Below are 23040 nucleotides of genomic sequence, written 5' to 3' on the forward strand. Positions count from 1 at the left end.
ATATCCCTCTAAGAAACATTAAATCTTCGGGCTCCGCCCACACTGCTTACAGCAGTGCCACGAGTCCTCGACCTAATAAAAAAAGCACTCCGAAAAATGGGTGGAAAGGAAGGAAAAAGCAGTATAAAATGAGGGAAAAGCAAGAGAATACACTCAGAAGAACAGGGAGTAAGAAGATCGGTGCAGCAATACCGGAGAGCTGGAACTGGAGCTTAAACAATTCTACTTTCAACAGTAGTACAGTGGGAACTGTGATGTCCAAAGGGTGGCCCACTTCTCTACTTCATGTCTTTGCTCAGTACATTATTCTCTTTCCAGGTCAGCAGAACATGAGAAAGACCTAGCAAGCCCATATCAGTTTCCTGGTTTCCATGTTTAGAAATAGATTATAATAAATACTTTGGGTTGTATTAATATTGGTTATTTATAGTGCACAGGGATTCATTAAAGTCTATCTTATCCATTGTTGCTGCAATGTTGTTTGGCTCTTTTTTTATTTGAAGGACGGGGATTTTTAAGTCTAGATTAAGGATAGCTTAATGCATCTCGTGAACCTTATGTAATAAAAAAAAAAATACAAGAAAAAACACACTAAGATTCATACTAGGAGCAGCTTTGGGTAAGCGATTTTCTTCCACTGATCTGATCTGTCATTCACATGTGGTTTTTGCCCACCCCACCATACAGCATGGGGCAGTAGATCAGCCCAGTTCAGCAGCACTCTCTCTTGAAAGTGAAAACCAGCGTTTTCCCCGATTACCTTAAAAGTAGTGCACTTTAATTTCAAGGCTGGTAGGCCAATGATTTACTTTGCCAGTATTTTTTTCTTTCCATGCGTATCTATTTCCTTTCTAATCATCCATGTGTTTGTAAACTACACCTTCAGGTTATAGTAATTCATAGTCCATAGAATCTTTTCTTTGGACCAATTATTTTTGTATGTATTATGCAGGAACACTAAAAGGGGGTTCTAACCCGGTTCAATGTGCATGTGCCTGCTATGAAGCATCTACATTGTTCTATTATAACCGTAAGTGATTTTTTCTTTTTGAATTTAAAAAGGTTTATGCAAGCATATTATTACTTGAGATGGGTACTTACCCCCTTCAACTTATTAACACAATTTCTGACACCCATGTAACAATACTTTCCTTTAAGTGTGCATCCTGCTTCATCTTTAGTGGCCTGTATGTCCTTCACATAAATTCCGAAAAATACAGATACAAATAAGAGCCTTTGATCCTGTAGAGCGCTCCACTGTTTTTTGGTAGAAAATATGTGCTACACAAATAGCACAAACAGACATTATGAGATAAAAAGTTACAGACAAGTGTTAATAAGGAGCTCATAATGTATACCAGCATATTTCACTGTATATTTAGACTTTTCAGCATACCAAATGTTTTAAAGCTGGACGAGATTACTAGTTCAAGTGTGTATTTTGAACAGGGGAATATTGAACAAGTGACTTACTTTTAGTAATAATATATCTGTAAGAGACATATATTAGTTATGGATTCCTTACCTTAGAATTACCCCCAGGCATCAGATTTGATCCAGTGAATTTTTCTTCAGCAGTACCCCTACACGTCGGTGGATGGCATCGGTCGACTCCTCGTTCCTCGTTGGCATCGTGAGAGCCGGAATGACGTTGCGGTATCTACTTAGACGCCACCCCTACATACTGACGTCAGTTCTCTCTTTTTTCGCGCCATCCAGCGTAGATCCGGAGAGAGCGGTACCCTTACTCTTTTTTTAATAGAGTTTTTTCGACTTTTTGGTGACTGCTTTTTTGGAATCGTTCAACTCCTGGTGCAAGGGAAGTCACATTGACGGACTGGCTTCAAACCTTGTGAGTCCTGTCACAAGTTGTGGTCGGTCACGGACCCACATCTTGTGCCTCTGGTGTTTGGGGCGCGACCATGACATGAAGTCGTGCTCAAACTGCCGGGCCATGAACCGAAGTCTTTGTGGGAATAGTCCCGAAAGCTTCTCGAAGTCCAGCAGTCAGCTCTGCGCCGCTAGAGGTCCCGGTCGAGAGGGAGGTCGCAGCACTGGTCGCGAAGTCACCACCACCATCACTCCTCTTCGAAGTCTTCGTCAAGGTCTGGGGATGTATCCAGACCACTGGCCTCACCCTTTTTCTCTCTCCAGTCCGGCTCTTCCAGCTGGTCTGCCAGAGGGTCAATAGACTCATGGCGATAAGGAGTGCCAAGATAGAACAGAGGTGCAAAAGTACCGGTCGGCACAGGTCTGGCTCTGTGCTCATGTCGAGGTGGACGGAGGGGTCGACGCCTGCTGGGGACACAACAGGCGTCAGAAGGAGCAGAAGTGTCGCCAATAGATCCGACGCCTGAGGAGGTGTCGTAAGGTCGACCAACGCCGATCGGATCCAGGCCTGGATTCCTGGGGGCCCTGCGGCACCGGACCCAAAGTTACTGGCATCGAAGGCCTAGAACCCCCAGCCAAGTCCGCAGGGCCCAAAGGCACGCCGGCGGAGTCGGGCTGCCCAAAGATGGAGTGGAGGGCTTTGTAAAAGCTACAAAGTTGGGCAGGGGTCACCCCGGCTCCTGGGAAAGAAGGGAGGCTCGGAGGGGACAAGTACCTTCCGCAACCTGTGCCGTGATGGCCGAGGGATGGGGCCTAGACTTACCCGAAGACCTCAGAGAGGAGTGTTGGTGGTGACTTTGCGACTGGTTCCGCGATCTCCCTCTTGACAAGAAACTCAAGTAAAAAAAGACTAAGGGTACTGCCTTCTCCGGAACTGTGCTGGCTAGCGCAGAAAAAGAAAGAATTGACGTCAGTGCGCAGGGCAGGCATCTCAGTAGATACAGCAACATCATTCCAGGTGATCACTACGCCAACAACGAACGCGGAGTCGACCGGCGCCACCTATCGATGCGCAGGGGTACTGCTGAAGATAAATTTCCTGGATCCAGTCTGACGCCTGGGGGTAATTCTAAGGTGAGGAATCCATAACTAATAGTCTCTTGCAGATATTTTTATTGGCTTCTTAGTAAAAAAAAAGAGAAAAAAAGGTGAAAGACCATAAAGGTGCTTATAAAGTTCTCGTTGTTATAGAAGTCTGACCAGAAGTATTTTTTTCTCTTTCACTTTTCCTAACCACTAAAAAGCTAACAGTCTTACTGTTGTAATATACTAACACAGTTCTGCATACCACACGTGGAGCTAGATCCACACAATATACCTTAGAAACCACTTACATAATCAATATTTCTCCCCAACAATCAAAAACACAGTCTTTTGTCCCAAACTCCACCCCAGGCTACATCACATTTAGCACTAGCACTTCGATATTCCTCTAAATATTCAACCAATACCTTGATCGAATCATCCCAGCCTCCTGTCAGAAAGATGTGATATTCAGCAGGATGGAACTTTAGGGCAAATATTCGACGAGAATGCCCACTTGTCAGGGTGAGGTCATCACTACTCATAGTATCCGGGGCTAGCAACACATTGAGCACCTAACAAGATGACAAGTAGAGAAATAAGTAGAGAAAAAAAACATAAGACCATCCAAAACGTTGCACACAACTGCCATCATAATAAAATCTGCCACTGTTCATCTACAAGTTTATCACGGTCACTCTTCCAAGCTGTGCACCCCCATTCATCTAGAATTCCTCGCTCACAAGCACCTCCTATATTTAGCACAGGCTCATGTACATCCTGCCACCCCCAGGGCTTCTCTTTCTGTACACCAACTATCATTACCACTAAAGAAGAATATACTCCCTAAGCTTGTCGTTGTGTGTAGATTTTTTTTAAATACTGCATTGGCACACTGGTCCTATAGAGATTTTTGACAGAACATTGTTTCAATAATTATTAAAAAAGCCAGAATGTCTGTCCTTTAGTACTTGTTTAGGCTCTTCCATCACACCCCCTTCCAACACACAATGCTCACCAAGGTGGAGAATAGACACCTACTCCAATTATCCCTTTTTCTCATACCAGTACTTACTATATGAGGGGATTAGTCGCTACTCAGGCACCACGTGACCTAAATGAACCTATAAAAAAGGATAACCAAAGATACCCTCTGTCAATCTTCTATGCCCCTCCTAGCAATATGGCAATAAAGAGGGCCGGAGCCCACCACTCTTCCCATATATCTCCAAACGATACAAGGGAATCTAGGTTGTGAAATGGGACCGAGCGGGAGGGTTGTAAGTACTACTTAGAGAAAAAAGGGGCAGGGGCGGCTCACCCGCTGAGGAGCATCTCCCCACTTCCTTCAACACTGCAAAAAACAGGAAAAAAATGATAATAACGCAATGTTATTATCATTTAATGTTTCCGTGCTGGGGCAGCTTTGTGGGCGGGGCTGCTCTGCTCACAGAGCAGGGGAGGAGTGGTTTGTCCACCCTAAGTGAGCATGAATGTTTGGCCGGCCCTCTTGGGCCAGCCAAACAGTCATGCGTACTTTGCATGTTCTCCATCCAGGCTGCGTTACATTCTGGGTGGAGAACATACCCTAGGCTCCCATTCCCTGGCTGAGCGCTGAACCACGGCGCTCAGTCCAATTACAACGCTGCATTGCAGCATTGTGATTGGTCAGGGGAGCATGGGTGGGTGCTTCCTGTTCCTGCTTCCTGCTAAGCAGAAAGGAGGAAGAGGACGTAGAAGACCAAGGAGAGGCGGTGGCTGACTAGCCAGCTGGCAAGTAAGTGTTTTTTCTTATTTTTACTCCCCCACCCCGCCCCATTAATGCTATTTGGGAGCAGCCGCCACTGAAAAAGGATATTCAGAGTAATGAAGGGTATCAGTAAGTAATTTAATCATTATGGGCCAGATGTAGGTCGGTCGGTAACGGCCGAAAATCGGTATTTTCGGACGTTACCGAGCGGTATTGAGCGATCGGTATGTAGGTGATAGAAATTGGGCCAAATCGGTAAATTTACCGATTCGGAATATTTACCGAATCGGAAAATTTATGGATTCGGTAAAAGTACCGAATCGGTAAAATACCGATTCGGTAAATAAAATAGGAAAAATCGAAGATTGAGATGTAGGTAAGCTCTGAAATACCGAATTTCCTTCAAATTCGGTATTTAAGAGTCGGTATTTACCATGGATTCAAATCAGGTGGTAACCAGGTGCAGCCTATAAAAATGGACCCAAAATGCAATGCTGTTTGCACAATGGCGGCATTTTATGTCATCGCAAGACGGCTACGGCTACAGGAGGAAGGTGAAAGGGAATGGCTGAGACAGGAGCAGGTCTACAGGCAGAGGGTGACCCTGTTCATGCTCACAGAGGCAGAGATACAGCAGAGGTACAGGTTGGATCCAGACACCATCTTGGAACTAATCAGGGACCTCCAACCATTGTTGCAGCACACTACCCCAAGGGCACATGCAATTCCACCCCATGTACAGGTGCTGTGCAGCCTCCACCTGCTTGCATCTGGGAGCTACCAGAGCGTGGTTGCTGTGGCGGGTGGGGTGACCCAGAGCAGCCTCTCAAGGTTTTTTCACGAATTCCTTGTCGCCATGTTGCAGAGGATGGAGCATTACGTTTCTTTTCCTGCCACCCATGCTGAACTGGTTCAAACCAAATCTGACTTCTACCAGATGGCTAGATTTCCCCATATCATCGGCTGCATTGATGGCACGCATATCCCCATTTGTCCCCCTGCTGCCACGGAATACATCTACAGGAATAGGAAGTCAACGCACACCATCAATGTGAAGGTGATTTGCAATGCAAAGTGCGCCATCACTGACCTAGTGGCAAAATACCCTGGGAGTACCCACGACTCCTACTTATTTCAAAACAGCGGCATCTATGCACGGCTGGCTGCATGGGAATTTGGTGAAGGATACCTCCTAGGTGAGACACAGTGTCAGACCCCCATCATACCAATTGCAGTAAGAAGTACATGTATGCATGTGAGTAATGTATTCCCTTTTCATTCCAGGAGACAGTGCATATGCCCTCCGCTCATTCATACTGACCCCCTACCTCAACCCCAAAACACCCAGGCAGAGGAGGTATAACTGGGCCCACAAAAGCACAAGGAATGTAGTAGAACGGACCTTTGGCATATGGAAAAGCAGATTCAGATGCTTGCACAAGAGTGGAGGTGCAAGGCAGTATACCCCCATCACCTGCTGTAAGATAATTGCTGCCTGTGCCATGTTGCACAACCTTGTTGTGAAGAAGGGCACTGAGGTGGAGTTGTCAGACTACGAGGATCATGAGGACGACAATGCTGTGCCAGGAACCCAACCTGCTGGAGTGTCAACACCAAGTGATGGCAGATACAGACGTGAGGAGATTACAGACAACTATTTCTGAGTGAGTAAAGAGACACAGACAGGTTGTGAATGTGAAAAACGATTTTTAATGTTGCCACAACATTCATGCACTGATGTGGAACAAAAAATAAGTATTGGAACGTGGGGACTGCTAATGTCCCAGGTTGCCTCACCCACACTGTCAATGTCATTTGCGGCCGCGCTTCGCAGAGCCACTGGGGTGTTGCTCACTCCCTTCAGCATGGCCTGCAGGCTCAGCTGAGCGCCTGGTGCTCCGGCGTGGCTCAACAACTGCGCTAGCCGGGCTGCTGCGGCTGCTGCTGTTGTCTGCCTCAGCCACGTCCAGGGCAGGATTCACAGCAGTATAGGAGATGATCATGGCCTCCAGGGCACTGGTGATCCTGCCCATGCCCCTGGTTACCTCCGCGGTGTTCTGCGTGAGGCTCTCCTGCATGTTGGCGCCCCTACGGCATAGCTGGGATGTTGCCGTGGCCAGCCGGTTCATAGCCCTGTTATGCACACACGCATCCCTGCGCCTTGTGTGCTCCTGGGTATCCATTTTTGCGCACAGCTGGTTGATGGCGGTGGTCATGTGAAGCATTCCAGATCCAATGTCACTGTTGGTTTTTGTAACCTCCCTGTTGGTTTCCACTAAATCACTGAGGCTATTGGCCATGTCTCCCATTTGCTGATTTAGGATTCGAAATTGGCGGTGGCAGGCCTGAATCGATTTCCCCTGCATGCGCTGGATGCGCACCATGCTCCCCTCAAGGCCACGGAACACAGTGCCCTCTCCAGGTGGACCTGCACTGCTGGGAGTGTGTTGGCGGCTGCGAGTGCTGCTGGACTGATGGGTGCACACCTGTGCAGTAGAAGTGACTAGTATGGTTGCTGGAGCCTCACCCTCACCTCCCGCCATGACTCTCAGTGGGGCCACATTTCTCCTCCTGGCTGGTGAGGTAGCAGGTGTTGTCAGGGACCGTGATGGGGAGTTCTCAGGTGAGAACACCAATGGGGGGGATTGGGAAAGGTGTGGGGAGTGGGCAAACACAAGGGGACGAACAGTGTCATCCTCATGGGAGATGGCAGTGGTGTCTTCGTCCTCCTGCGAGGCTTCTGCGGTGCTTGGCCCTGCCTCAACACTCTCCTCCCTCGCTGGTGCAGTTCCTTGTGATGCAGATGGTCCACTGCCTGATGTTGGCCCTAGGTATAAAGAAGCGTATGTACACTGAGTGCTATTGTCTTACAGTCACTACAATAAATGCATTGCACATTTCACTTTCATTACTCTGATTGGCTTTCAACGCCTTGCTGTTTTCTGTGCACTTCATGTGGTCCTACATTTGCTGACTACATTTCCCATAATGCATTGCTCATGTATAGTGCTAGCAGTACTGGACTGGGGTTGGCCTGTACACAAAGGCTAAAGGGAAGCAGTTTGCTTTGGGGTGTCATGCTGCGCACGCCTCTTACTTTTTCTAGTAGCTCTGGCTGAGCTGTCCACATCTCCTACTCCCACAACACTGTCAGGCTCGATGGTTGAGGCCACCAGTTCCTCAAGGTCAGTCAGGGGGGGCGCTGGGTTCCTGCCTCCACCGGTCACACCAGCCTGCTTGTGGATCTCTGCCAATTTTTTTTGGGTGAGGCTCCTGAGGTCCTAAAATCTTTTCTTCAGGTCCTCTTGGCTCCTGCTGGTCACACCCACAGCATTCACCTTCTCCCCTAAGGCAAGCCACAGTTTTCTTTTGGCTGACTCTGGTACTGTGAGGGACAGCCTGCCAAAAAGCTGTTTGTGGACCCTCACCACTTCCTCCACCAGTACCTGCAGCTCCATGCTGCTGAACTTTAATTTTCGTTTTCTTTCAGCCTTCTGGCTCTCTGTGCTGCTTGCCATTATTACTCGCTTTCACTGCAAACAAATCTCTCCCTGCTGCTCTGTCTCTCTGCTCAGCTCTGACTGCCTCTCCAGAACCTTCTAATGAGTTGCATCTGCCTGGGTTGACACTCCCTGGTAGGGTGGGGGAGGGTGGGGGCACCTGATTGGCTGTTTCCATTGCTTTCACTTTTACTTGCTTGCCGATTTGGTATTTACCGATTCGGTATTTACCGATTCGGTATTTTCAATGCATTCATATGGGCCTTTTGGCCCATAGGGTTGTATGGCCATTACCGATTCGGTAATTACCGATTCGGTATTTGCCGATTCGGTAATTACAGAAAGTCCGATACCGACTTTTACCGATTCGGTAAAAAATACCGATTTTTTACCTACATCTCATTTACCGATTTTTGAATACAGAATCGGTAAAATTCGGTATTTACGAATCGGTAAATGACATTTACCTACATCTGGCCCTAAGTCCTTAACCCTATTTTTCTTGCACCACTATTTACTATATGAGCATTTACCAGAGCTATGGGGCACAACCTGATTCCCTGATATATAATGACAAACTCACAAACAATGCAAATAATAATTTTAATGCTCAAAAATTAGGAGATACATATATTCAGGGTATAGCGGCGGCTAATACTCTGGAATCAAAGATCATAGATACAGCATTTCCTACATCCAATCTGTAATGAGACACAATGGTAGATGGTGTGGCCCAAATAGAAGCTTTACATACATCCAACACAGAAGCCCCACAGGCCTCAGCCCAGTAGGCAGTCATTCCCTAGGTAGAGCTACCTGTATTTTACCTGGTAGAAACAGTGTCCTGTAAATCATAAGCAATGGAAATTCGTTTTTTAACACATTTGCTCAAGGTTTTAGTAGAAGCCTTTGCCCAACAATGTTTCCACATTGGCAATAACTCTGATCTGCCCAAATAAATCTTCACAGCCCTTAAAACATTTAGGGCCAGATGCAGGTAGCCCAATACCGGTCGGTAACGGCCGAAATGACCGAAGTTCAGCCGTTACCGTCCGGTATTAGGCTATTGAGATGTAGGTGGCTAGATTTGGTAATTTACTGAATCGGTAATTTAAGGAATCGGTAATTTACTGATTCCTTAAAATACCGAATCAGTAAATTACTGAATCTGAAATGTAGGGAGCACTCAAATGAGTGCATTGCATGGTTAAGGATTCGGTATTTACCACCAAATGAAAGTTGGTGGTAAATATCGAAAACCTTTGAAAAAGCAAATTTGTGCTTTTCCAAAAGTGCCATGTGGCAGACATACATGCCCTTAGGGCATGTATGTCTGCCACATGTGCACCCATGCACTATTCAGGGGTGCAACAGGGTGTCAATGTGACACCCTGCCACCCTTGAATGTGTTCCCCCATTACCGAAACGGTATTTACCGAATCGGTGATTACCGAATATTACCGATTCGGTAAACTTTACCGAATACTTACCTACATACCATTTACCGATTCTGAAATACAGAATCAGTAAAATTCTGTATTTTCCGTTGTATAAACTTTATTCGACAATTAACTCCTTGCATGCTCATGACGTGCTCAGCTCGTCATGAGCGACGGCGCTCCGGTGCTCATGACGAGCTGAGCTTGTCATGACCGCGCCCGTACCGTGGAACGTTCACACGCTGGGCTGATTCCCCTGCTGTGCTGAACGTTCCATTGGAACGGGCGTGGTCATGACGAGCTCAGCTCGTCATGAGCACCGGAGCGCCGTGGCTCATGACGAGCTGACCTCGTCATGAGCATGGGGGCGCTGTACGCGCCCCCGCACCCTCAGCACAGCAGGGAAATACCCCGAGCAGCAAAGGGGTTAAGTCATAAAAGTGATACATAAAATACACATTTTTACAATACATAAAAAATTACATTACCATTTAAATTTATATAAATATTTAAAACAAGATTAAACTCAAGAAGACTATTGCCGAATATATTATTGGTTTAAAAGTCAGTTAAAACCATTAATAAAAATACAGATTTCAGCATATGCGTTCCCAAAAAAATTTGCTCAAGTTCAGTTAAGCGAATTGAGATACGCTCCCCTCCTGTTCCAGTTAATTGTGAGAGGACTAAATGAGTTAAACTCATTTTACTGCCGTAGCTGTTTCAATCCAATTACCCATGTCCATTTTAAAAATTTGGCCATGGCAATAGCAATTGGGGGGCTTGGATCAGTGCATAGGATTCTTAAAGCCTCATCATGTCTACGCATGCCAATTAATTGGCAAATAGGTTTCACCCACCGTGATCGAGGTGCTACATATAAAGGACAAAAAAACAAGAGATGATGTATGGATTCTTGTTGATCCCTGCACCTTGGGCATTTGTCGTCAGTTACTCCCACCCATTTTGCTGTAAATGACTTAGTTGGAAGGGTGCCTACTCTAAGTTGAAAATAGAGCTTACGATCATACTGCTTCCCTATGGCATCCCAGTACTGTTCCAACTTCGGGTATTCCTTAAAGTCAAGAAAACAACCTATTAGGTGAGAGGAAAGGCCCTTTGTGCGTGCTTTTGAGTTGACCATCTCCCAATACTTGGCCTTCATTATTTTTTTAGATGGAAATATCGCATTTATAGGGTCATCCCACAATTCCCCCATACCCAAGCTTACTAGCAGGGATCTAATTGCCTTCAGCCAATATATTTTATGGAAGGAATCTTTTTCAATTATTTCCTTTAGGCCCCAGGCGTAATGCTGAAGTTCCTCGGTCGTCCATATCCTACGGCAATACAATAATGGTCGTAGAGAAGCTAGATCTTGGACAGCTTTCCTACCCAGGTCCCACAGCAATGGTGTCAGGGGGGTACTTTGCGGGACACTGGTCGCTTTTCTCAAAAACTCATTTTACGCCAAGGTCAAGCTTTTTAGGTTTTAAGCTTTTTAGGTTTTCAAACCCCCAGAGTTCAGAACCGTAGAGGGCCGAGCTTATCACCTTCGCCCCATAAATCTCCAAAAGTGGGCTGATTGGTTTCGACAATGAGGTTTTAAACCTTTTCAGAAGGAGTCCTGCCTGCTGGTGATGTTTTAACGTAGCCAGATCTAATTGGCTAGTCCAGCACATGTCCCTCTGGAGGGTTACCCCCAGATATGTAAAGGCATCAACCCTCTCCAGCGAGGAATTATTCATATATATGCTCCCTCTGAACGGCTTGGAAGACCTAGAAAATTTATGTTCAGTAAGAACCATAAACTTTGTTTTGGCGGTATTTATTTCTAGTCCGCAATCCAGACAAAAATCCTCAAAGCGCCGGAGGGCGCGTTGTAGGCCACTTGGCATTTTTGAGATTATCAAGGTATCGTCCGCGAACATGAGGATTGGCACTCCCTTGCCAACCATCACTGGGGCATCGGTCGGGACCAGGGAAAGGAAGTTCACGAAGAGTGAGAACAGGGTAGGCGCCATAACGCAACCCTGCCGCACTCTCCGCTCAAGAGGGAAGGTTTCCGTAACCTCACCCTGTCGTCCCCACCGAACCCGAGCAAAGGTGTCCTCATGCAAGCGAACTATTAGACTTAACAACTCAGGGGCCATCTCCAGACCTTCCAGGACCCGCCATTACTTATTACACAAACACCACAGTTGATGGACAGAATGTAGAACAATGTCTTACATTCACCCCAGTACAAAGATCTGGGCCTAAATCCATCGTTTTTTGCACTCCACACCACCCTAGGTCAGACAATGGCTATATGCAAATCAGCCTTGACCCTGTGCCTCATGGGAACAGACCAGCCCGAACTACCAAGCCATGTCTTTCCTAGACCAGAATCAAGCATCCAAGGACCGGTCTCTGGCTATCAGCCTTCTTCAGCCTGGATAGCTTGACTCCAGTGATGTGGAGAGCCTGGGACTCACGTCTGAGCATACCTAGCCCACTTGGGGTGAAAATTGCAAAAACCACAGTTGATGGACAGAATGTAGAACAATGTCTTACATTCACCCCAGTACTAAGATCTGGGTCTAAATCCATCGTTTTTTGCACTCCACACCACCCTAGGTCAGACAATGGCTATATGCAAATCAGCCTTGACCCTGTGCCTCATGGGAACAGTCCAGCCCGAACTACCAAGCCATGTCTTTCCTAGACCGGAATCAAGCATCCAAGGACCGGTTTCTGGCTATCAGCCTTCTTCAGCCTGGATAGCTTGACTCCAGTGATGTGGAGAGCCTGGAAATCACGTCTGAGCATACCCAGCCCACTCGGGGTGAAAATTGCAAAAACCACAGTTGATGGACAGAATGTAGAACAATGTCTTACATTCACCCCAGTACAAAGATCTGGGCCTAAATCCATCGTTTTTTGCACTCCACACCACCCTAGGTCAGACAATGGCTATATGCAAATCAGCCTTGACCCTGTGCCTCATGGGAACAGTCCAGCCCGAACTATCAAGCCATGTCTTTCCTAGACCGGAATCAAGCATCCAAGGACCGGTTTCTGGCTATCAGCCTTCTTCAGCCTGGATAGCTTGACTCCAGTGATGTGGAGAGCCTGGGACTCACGTCTGAGCATACTCAGCCCACTCGGGGTAAAAATTGCAAAAACCACAGTTGATGGACAGAATGTAGAACAATGTCTTACATTCACCCCAGTACAAAGATCTGGACCTAAATCCATCATTTTTTGCACTCCACACCACCCTAGGTCAGACAATGGCTATATGCAAATCAGCCTTGACCCTGTGCCTCATGGGAACAGTCCAGCCCGAACTACCAAGCCATGTCTTTCCTAGACCGGAATCAAGCATCCAAGGACCGGTTTCTGGCTATCAGCCTTCTTCAGCCTGGATAGCTTGACTCCAGTGATGTGGAGAGCCTGGGACTCACGTCTGAGCATACCCAGCCCACTCGGGGTGAAAATTGCAAAAACCACAGTTGATGGACAGAATGTAGAACAATGTCTTACATTCACCCCAGTACAAAGATCTGGGCCTAAATCCATCGTTTTTTGCACTCCACACCACCCTAGGTCAGACAATGGCTATATGCAAATCAGCCTTGACCCTGTGCCTCATGGGAACAGTCCAGCCCGAACTACCAGGCCATGTCTTTCCTAGACCGGAATCAAGCATCCAAGGACCGGTTTCTGGCTATCAGCCTTCTTCAGCCTGGATAGCTTGACTCCAGTGATGTGGAGAGCCTGGGACTCACGTCTGAGCATACCCAGCCCACTCGGGTGAAAATTGCAAAAACCACAGTTGATGGACAGAATGTCGAACAATGTCTTACATTCACCCCAGTACAAAGATCTGGGCCTAAATCCATCGTTTTTTGCACTCCACACCACCCTAGGTCAGACAATGGCTATATGCAAATCAGCCTTGACCCTGTGCCTCATGGGAACAGTCCAGCCCGAACTACCAAGCCATGTCTTTCCTAGACCGGAATCAAGCATCCAAGGACCGGTTTCTGGCTATCAGCCTTCTTCAGCCTGGATAGCTTGACTCCAGTGATGTGGAGAGCCTGGGACTCACGTCTGAGCATGTCTGAGCATACCCAGCCCACTCGAGGCTTATTACGCGGCACCAAATCAAAGGCCGCCCTCAAATCAACAAATACGGCATATAATGTCCCTTTCTCCAAAACCACAGACCGCCAATAAAGAATAATAAACCGAAAAACCTGGTCTATCGTGCTGGTCTTGGGGCGAAAGCCAGCCTGGAGGTAACTCAAGATGTTTCCTTCTTCCATCCAGGCCTGAATTTCCCCCGAAACCAGCCGGCCCATGATTTTCTGAATGGAATCAATCAGGCTAATAGGCCTATAATTGCCTGCCTGCGACTTGTCCCCCTTTTTATATACAGGCACAATTTCAGCTCCTTTCCAGGAGTGGGGGACAGGCATCCCTTGGGCTATGGCATTTGCTAGATATGTGATATACATTCGCCATCTTTTCTTGTAATTTAAAAATAAGTCAGCAGGGACGCAATCCATGCCTGGGGCGCGTCCCTCAGTTTCTGAGTCTAGCGCCCTGTCAGCATCCCTTAAGCTGAAGGCAGCGTCCTTATAGAATTTTATGACAAAAATGTCCTCACTTACGCCCTCTGCTCCCTTGGCGTACTGTGGCTTAAAATAATCGATCCCTGAGCTTTGGGCGACATTATTTTGGGGACTATCATGACACCCACCCCTGCCCCATTTAAAAATATCCCAAAATTATTTCGGGTTTTTGGACGCACACGCCACCTTGAGATCCTGCCACTTACTCTCTTCCCAAGCCTTTTTTGCAACAAACTGTCTATGCCTAGAATTACATCGAGCCACTTTTACTTTGCTGGGATCCTTAGTTTTTAATGCTAGGCCCAGCTCTACCCGGGCTTGCCTACAAGTATCGTCATACCAGCTCTCGGGTTTACTCCTTCGATATCGCCTAGCTAAGCTAGGTTTACAAAAATATGTTTTAAGTTTAATAAAGAAGTTAGCATGGGCTTCCATAACCGGTGTATACAATAACCCGTATGTTACACCTGTCTCCATAGTTGCCAGTACCCCATCTAAATCCGTCTCAATATCACTCAAAATATTAGGGTGCTCAGCAACTTGGCACCACTTAAGGTGGCGCTCATCGTTCGTTATGACAGTTTCTGGGGGTATATGCCACTGGGTCACTCTAACCGTTTCATCTAAGCCCAGTCTAAACAATGCAGTCAGGGGGTTATGGTCACTCTCGATGCGTGGTATTACCTCCATATCCACCAGAGAGTGCCACAACTTAAGGTGGACAAGTAAATAATCTATGTTACTTGCCCTAATGCCGTTATCATAAGTTTTATTACCCATCGTGTCTGACAGTGTTCGGCCATTGGCAGCCCTCAGCTGGTTCCCCATACAAAGACCCTTCAAGTGCATTGCGGCCTCTGTCCATTTACTAATAGGATTTAACTCCAATTGCGGAACCCCCCACCTAGAGTCCTCCTCAACCATTAGATTCAGATCATCCAGTCCAAGTGGTTCGAAAGTTGTATTAAAATCTCCTGAAATCAATGGGAGCACATTAGCTGGCAGGGCCTCAATCAAAACTTCCAGGGCTGTTACAACATCAGATTTTCTCCCTCCTGGTAAGCCTCTGGCGTAAACATTAAAAATATCAATTTTTAAGCTAGACGGGAAGCTAACTCTCACAGAAAGAATATCACAATTAGACACCGGGAGAAGTTGTATATTGCATTTTAAGTTCTGCCTAACCCATATCACCTGGCCACCTAGCGGGCGACCTACTTGTTTTTTAATAGCAGGGACATAAAAATTCAATCTAAACACAGGGTCAACCGACCAGGTCTCCTGAAAAAGTCAAATATCAAATTTGTCGATAAAATCCAACCAATGTGGTGAAGCTAGTTTGGGGCCCACACCCGCCAGGTTCCAGGATATGAATGTAGTCGGACACACTGAACTCTCGCAACTGCCAGCACTCTCAGCCCCCAGTATAGAAGAAAAAGGCGCCAAGTGTACAGTGCTCAGATCCTTCAACAGTGGATCTAGTCTACTAATCTGTGTGGTATCTGTACATTCGTTATGTTGCCTATGCCCTACAGTCCCTCTATGGGAACTTCCATGATCACTCACTGGGCCTATACTCCCGTCCACATCATCTTCAATTCCTGATGTTATACTATCCCTATTGCAACAGTCCGGCGCTTGCCGTCAATCACAATCCCCCAGCCCCGATAAAGCATCGAATCTGTTAAAGAGACTTATATTCCCTAAGGCGCAATGGTTTGGCGCCTCGCCTAATGGAACAATATCCCTCTGTGGGGGTTGCGGGGATGCATAAAAGTTAGACAAGGGTAGTGTTTGGATCAAGGGCAATAATTCATTTTGGGGCCAATTGCAAATGTATTTAATACACCTCCAGTCCCTAAAATTAATAATAATACAGTCCCCCACCACAGACTTAGGTCTCCTACCCACCCAATTCACTCTCCTTGCAAACAGAATTTCTGCACCTATGTTAGTCGGCAGTGGGCGATTAACATTAACCCAAAAGGTACATTTATTCTTAAGGTCCATATATGACTCCCTTTTCCCCTTGTCCAGTGGCGGAAAGCCCACCAGGACCACCACATAAGGGGCTGATTCTGGAGGGAGATCTATGTTGGGTAGAGTAGATGTACTATGTGCAAGGGGCAATTTGGGGATTGTGTGATTTTTAGCAGCAGGTCTACTACCAACTGCTTGGTGTGGCCCGTCCCTCTGGGCTATATATTCGTCCCTGTCGATTTAGTAGTTAGAGATACATCACAGGGCACCGAAGGGGCTTTCTGTGCGGTACTAATGCCACCTTTTGGTGCAACAGCGGAATTAGAATTAACAATACATTGTCCTGTAACATTTTTCTGCATGCAAATTGGAGCACTGTTCCGGTTTACCACCTGCGTCTGAACTGATGCCAGTGAAAGTTTAAGGCACACAAGTCTGTTCTCAATGGAATCCAACCGATCGTATATTGGGTGACATCTTCTTGAGCGTCCCTTCCAGTCTTTTCCAGAATGACGGGCCCAAATCAGCTAATGCCTCTCCCCCCCACAAGCTTGTTGGCTTACCCCCTCTTTAGCAAGTAATGGCGTTTGTGTGGGACTGGTAGATGTCCTTACGGGGGAGTCTTCACTAGAAACATGCATTTTGCCAATTTTTGCTTTTCTTCTCCCTACTTGCATTTGTGCCCCCGTACGTTTCCTTTTTGCTACCCCCGCCACCTGCTGTACAGGTCCTAATTTGGCATGGCTGGCTGATCGAGTTTTAATATTAGGCGAAGGCACTCTCGTTACAATATTGTGATTACCCATGTCCTTGGAGCGATTAGAGCTTGTGTCCAAATTAACCACTGGCAGCGATATATAGATCCTCTTATCCAGTATGTCCTGGTGATCCACCTGCTGGAGGACTGGTGACCTAGCCCTCGCCAGACTTCCCAATGAGGATCTCTTATCAAAGGGGATTTCGAGAGACAGTCTCTTTTCTGTGAGTTCTATATCTTTGGCCAAAGCTGTTGATACTCTGACGAGAAAATTGTCCAAGGTACCCATTAGCGACCCTCCAGTGGATTTTCTGCCATTCCCCCCAGAGATTGGTGAAGTTGCCATGTTTTTAAGAAAGAGACTAACCACCTTCTACTCCTGAATCACAGTTGCAACCCAAGCCAACTATTTCACACAAAAACTGGCACACTGCAGCTCACTGACCTTGGGTACCGATGCTGATGTTAGGGGGGTGGCCCGTCCCTATCCGGGCTTAAACGGGCTTAAACGGGCTTAAACCTGCCCGCCCTTGGCTTCACCTGGCTCGTCCCGCGCGCGTCCCGCGGGGCGGAACTATAGTGCTGGTTAGTACACCTGGGCAGGGCGTGGTGGGAGGGCGTCTATCTCCCCCGCTGACTTCTGGGGAGCGTAGTTCTCCTCCTGGTCGTAGCCCCTCTGCTGCAGCCGGTAACAAAATGCCAAATGCGAACGTTCCCGCGAAGCGGGAAACGTGAGAGGTCAACAAAATATCAAAGTGGGGGTCAGCGAGAGGTCAACAAAATATCAAAGTGGGAAGCGTGGTATTTTAGAATTGGTAAATGGAACTTACCTACATCTGGCCCCAAATGTATGTTGAACCTCTTCTTCGGGAGTAGTGGACACTTAGAAATAAAGGCAAAATTATTAACTGATCCTCATGAAATGAAGACCATGCTTTAGGAAGAAACCTTGCCCTATTGTAAGAACTAATGTCTCTGAAAGAAAAAAAAATCCTTAATGAGGGGGCTTAACAGGCAAGCTACCCAGTTCTCTAAGCCTATGGAATAGCGTTACGGCAACTAAAAAACATAACTTCAGAGGTCAATATTACATCTCCCAGAATCTCAGTAGGATTAGATTATTGAGCCCTTTGAGGACAAGAGGAAGCTCCTAAGAAGGAGAAAATGTATCTAAAAGTAGGCCTTGTTATATAAAAGCCCTTCAGAAATCCTGAACCCAAGGAATCCATTTCAGGAACACCCCAGGGTACCATTACTGTCCTTACTGTAGTCCACTGAACCCTTAAAATAGTAACTGCCAGAGTTTTAACAAAACCTTCCTGTAGAAACTGAGGTATCTATCTGAATTCACATTCAGGAGGCCTTAAAGATTTCTCCATACACCATTGAGAAAAACATGACAAATGGTGATCATAAGGTTTTCTAGAAGATAATTTTCTATAGTGTTGGACATAACTTCCCACAGAAGATGAAAGTCCCAATTTGATCAAACCCCCTGCTCTCAACAACCATACAGACAGTTCCATCCTCCAGCAAGTGCTCGGAGGAAGCACTGGAGGCAGAAGGGGACATTGATGCACTGGAAATATCCATTTTAGAACATTTGCCATCTACCTCAGTAAAGGAAACAACCCAATCTTGGCCATAATGAGGTTACTAGGACAAGGTCCTATTTCTCCTTCTGCAATCTGTCTAGGAGTTTCAGTATCAGAGGAAAGGGAAGGAAGGTGAACAAAAGAACAGGAGATCATGGACATGTCTGCAAAAACCCTGCTCTTTAACCCTTGACAGAAATGCTGGTAGAAGAGTATTGTCTGCACTGGCAAAGAGATCTATCTGAGGAGCACCAAACATCTAGCATATTTGTTCAAAAACAAAGGGAGCTAGACAAAAGTCACGGGAAGAAGGAAATATCCTGCTTAGCCTGTCCACCAGAACATTGTTTTACCCTGAATGTAGGTTCCCGATAGGGCCATCAGATAAGACTCTGCTTAACTGATTATCTGGAAGCAAAGATACTAAAAAAACAGAGATCCCATGTTCGACTGTTTGTTCAAGAAAGACTTGGAGAGTGTGTTGTCTGTTCTCATTACACCAGATTCAGTAGAACGTGGGAAAAATGTAGAAGGGCATAAATAACAGCCTCCATTTCCTTCCAATTCGAGGAGTGAGATCTTTCTGATATTCTGGTACAGGACATATTGCATTCTTTATTAATAGCCGCGATATCTCCTCATACAAAGGCAGAGTCTTTGCTGGACCTTTTGACTATGATAGAGGAGTCTGGGGCAATCTCCTCAAATGCCAAAGCATGGCCCAATTCTATTATTTGGAGAACCCAGGCATCTGAAACATTTTGCCACTTTGGTAGGAAAAAAAGATAGGTTTCTTCCGACAGGGGCTCAGCATAGTCAGGACCGCTAACTCGGAGGAGGGGGTAGAAGCTTTGAGTCCGGACCCTTGTCAGAATAGGGCGGGTGTAATTTATTCTTTCCAGCTTGAAAACTGAACCGGATGTATCTGTTGTCACCTTCTAGCAGCTCTTCAAGGGGGGTCTGGTTTAACCTGGGCTCTAAATAACTGTGCACATTTTTGTTTCTGAAAAGCCATTCGAAGCATGTCTTCAAAAAACCTGCTTCCTGAAAAAGGCATGTAGGAGGAGCCCGATTTCTGAGCTCCTTCAGCTCTCCAATCCCTCAAATAAATTTGACGTCTGCCAGCTACATTGAAAGGCAAAGAGGAGGCAGAAACCTTCAGAATTTCACACGAGAAGTATGAGAGGAATTTGCCCTGTATTTTCACATCAGTACCATCCTGTATAGCTGAAGTTATAGCCTGAAAATCCTTCACAAACAATTGGGAGGCATACAATGCAGAAATTGCAGCTTTCAAGGTGAGATTTAACCCCCAAATAGCTCTTTTCAACCTTTCTATCCACAAAGTCTACAACTGGGACCTCTTCAGCGATCACCGTGGAATGCCCGGCATGACTGGCCAACCTTGGGTCCATCTTAATGGCTGAAGGTTTTTCCATGTCACCCTTAGCCAAAAGATAAAAACATGCTAGGAATTTAGGAAGCTCAGCCTTCTCTGGATTTTCCATTCTCTCCTCTCTAAACCCATTATTTATAGCCAAGCAAGTTGGGAAGTGGGACTGTAATTGTAATTGCTTAAAGAACCCAGCGCTAGTGCTTGGCATTCTCTCCTCCATAGGTATAAGCAGATTATCACCTAAATAACAAAGAAAGTTCAGACTTCTGAATGGATTCGCTTTTTTTGAGCGGTCTCAGGGACCTGAACTACATCTTTCTCAACTCAAGAGACGGCCAAAAAGAAATCAATGAAGGTGAAGAAACATTAAATGAAGAAACTGAAGAAGTGGTAGAAGAAAGAGAATAACACCTGCTGGAAATATCTTTCGATTTAGCAAGAGGATCAGACAAAGAGGCAACTAAATATCGCATTGGTTCCTTAGGGACTGAAATACCATGGGAAGAAACTGGAGTAGATTTTGTTGCTGGATGTAAAATCTTAGGTAGAGACCTTTCGTGTAGATTAGAAACTCTTGTCAAAAGAGGGGGGAAGGACATTACTCTTGTAGATAAAGGTCTGATTCCTGTGGTGTTGTATGCGAATGATGCAGTTGTACTTGCCAGAACTGCAAATGATCCATAGGATCTCCTAAACCATTTTAGTCTTTTTCTGAGAGATTTAGATCGGAGCTCCAATTCAACAAAAACATGTAGTGTGATATGTGGGTGAGAAAATACCCCAAAATGATCACACTTCATAGAAGGTTGTGCTGTGGAGTGCACAAAGACTTTTACTTATTTATATATCCCTTTCAATCTTCACTTGGTTGAAGCCACTTGATAAATATTACAGCAGCAAATTCTCTAGATCGTTGAAGGGTATATTCAGGTTTGCACAAAATTTGGGCTATTAGCCTACTAAATGAACGCTGGCGTGATAGAATAGTGTTGGTCAGCAGCCTCATATAGAGCAAGTCTATGGAGATATGAACGGGTAGATCGATTGCAGAAGATTGAGAACAAACTTATGCGCAGAGTTTTAGTGGTCCCTCAGGGCTGTTCCACTTACATATGCCATAACAAATTGGGATTGTCTTGTTTCGGACCAAATAAAAATGCAACTCCCATTACTGTGGGTCTCTACATGGTACAAACAGGAATGGAGCCTCACACAGGCAAAAATAAGAGACTGTTTGCTCCCGGCTAAAGCTGTGGGTATCCCTTGGCTTGCTTACATAAAAGAGAACTTTCATTTACTGGTAGTACCACAATATTTCAACAAACAAAAAGCATTGAGAGGATCTTGCAAGAACAAGATGAAAAATTGCATACTACATACCTCAAAGGTGCTAGATTAGTGTGTGAAATAAGCAAATCTACAGTGCAAACTGACACAGAAAGAGCCAGAATCCTACCTTTTAATGGGATCAAATTCTCAGCATGGATTTTATTTAGTGCATTTGAGACAGAATACTTGGTAATTTTTGGTCACATTACCACACTGCGGCAATGTCTATGTGATAATCAACTCTTCAGAGCACACTGTACTTTATGTTCTTGTGTAAATTTCATCCTTCTCCCAGGAAATGTCATTTATTGCCAGTGTTGCATGCCTTAAAATTAAGAAGAGCCACACAGTCTTTACAACAACTTTTGTCGAAAATGAGCTGTTTGACTGTAGTTAATTTCATTCAAAGTGCCCTGAAAATAAGGAAAAGTTGTTGATCATTAGTGGTATGAGCACTGTAAAAAGATAGAAATGAATTATTTTAGACAAACTGTGTTATCTAACTGTATGTTTTTAATTGATGGGGTAATACTTGTTTGGGAATTTGTGTTCTTTTATGGCTGTTGTCTGGCTGAAAAAAGATATTTTGACTGACTGATTAGATTTATTCTGTTTGTGTCTCTTGCCATTAGCATTATCTCTTCCCATCAGTGCTTCCTGTGCTCTGTGATGAAGAAGACTGGACTAGAAGACCACTGCCCTTATTTTGCGACTAATCAAGGACCAAGTCCATCTGAACAATGCTTGACAAAAGAATAAAATAGCCCCCCTTTTTTCCCCTTTAAAAAGGTACAGTATAGGGGGCGTGGCTTGGACGGTAATGTGGACGGTCGTCTGAGTCCGTCGGCTCCGCGTCCCTGAGGGAAAACTAACAAGCCAAACTAGCCAGATCCTGACCCGAAGCATAAAAACAGGCGGGGGAGGCAACAGACAACAGGAAACAGACGGAAAGAAGAAGGAAGAACAGCCACGACAGCGAGAATTTAGCTCCTGCACCCGTCGCGGACAACAATAGCAGAGAGCGCAAGATGGCGCCCGGAGGTCAGTGGTAGCCAGTGGTAGCCACCAAGAGGGGAAGCAGCGAAGAGCGACCAGGAAAGACAACCCCCGACCCCTCCGAACCGCGTCGCCTCCGGACAAGAGGGGAGTGAAGACACACAACAACGAGGCTAACTCACACCACTCCAGGATCCAGGGAGCAGCGCCGGCAATCGAGATTGAGACTACCGCGAGGAGACTACAGCAGACACCGGAGACAGCCCGAGGATCCAGCGACCCAGCCTAACGAAGGGGAGACCTACCGTGAGAGCAGAGTCTTGGACCGGAAGGAGCCAAAGGGGTGAGCGCCATTACCGGAAGTCTTCTCCGACCCCCGAGCGGAAGCTGCAGACCGGAAACGTCCAAAGCGGAAGTGCGGCCATCACAGGAAGCACCTACACGAGTGAGAAGACTATGTGAGCCGAGGCAAAAGTTTCATAGGACCCCCCCAGGCGTGAACGCAAGCAGATAAGAAGCGCGACCCCACCAGGGAGCAGCGGAGCCAAGATAGCTCGAGGCGCGAGCAAGGGACCAGAGGGCAGAAAAGAGATAAGCAGACGAGGACCGGTGGCGAAGCTGAGAACCCGAAAGAGGAGGGGCCAGGAGACCAGCACATAGCCACGAACACCGGTAACCACCGCTGAGTGCACACAGGGGGGGGGGAGGGAAGGGAACACACCACCCCCACCCTCAGCCCAGACAGTGAACAGGTCTCCTCACG

General features: G+C 46.3%; 1 protein-coding gene across 3 annotated transcripts in view; it reads right to left on the reverse strand.

Moving 5' to 3' along the window:
* LOC144763928 (uncharacterized) overlaps nucleotides 1–23040 on the reverse strand; it is a 168533-nt gene that overhangs the window by 36070 nt on the left and 109423 nt on the right. For all 3 annotated transcript variants that reach the window (XM_078649972.1, XM_078649971.1, XM_078649970.1), the window contains exon 5: nucleotides 3342–3488. In XM_078649972.1, coding sequence (XP_078506098.1) covers nucleotides 3342–3488 — 147 coding nt within the window. The remainder of the gene's footprint in view (nucleotides 1–3341; nucleotides 3489–23040) is intronic.

Source organism: Lissotriton helveticus, chromosome 6 (assembly GCF_964261635.1).
Source record: "Lissotriton helveticus chromosome 6, aLisHel1.1, whole genome shotgun sequence".
NCBI classification, from domain to species: Eukaryota; Metazoa; Chordata; class Amphibia; order Caudata; family Salamandridae; genus Lissotriton; species Lissotriton helveticus.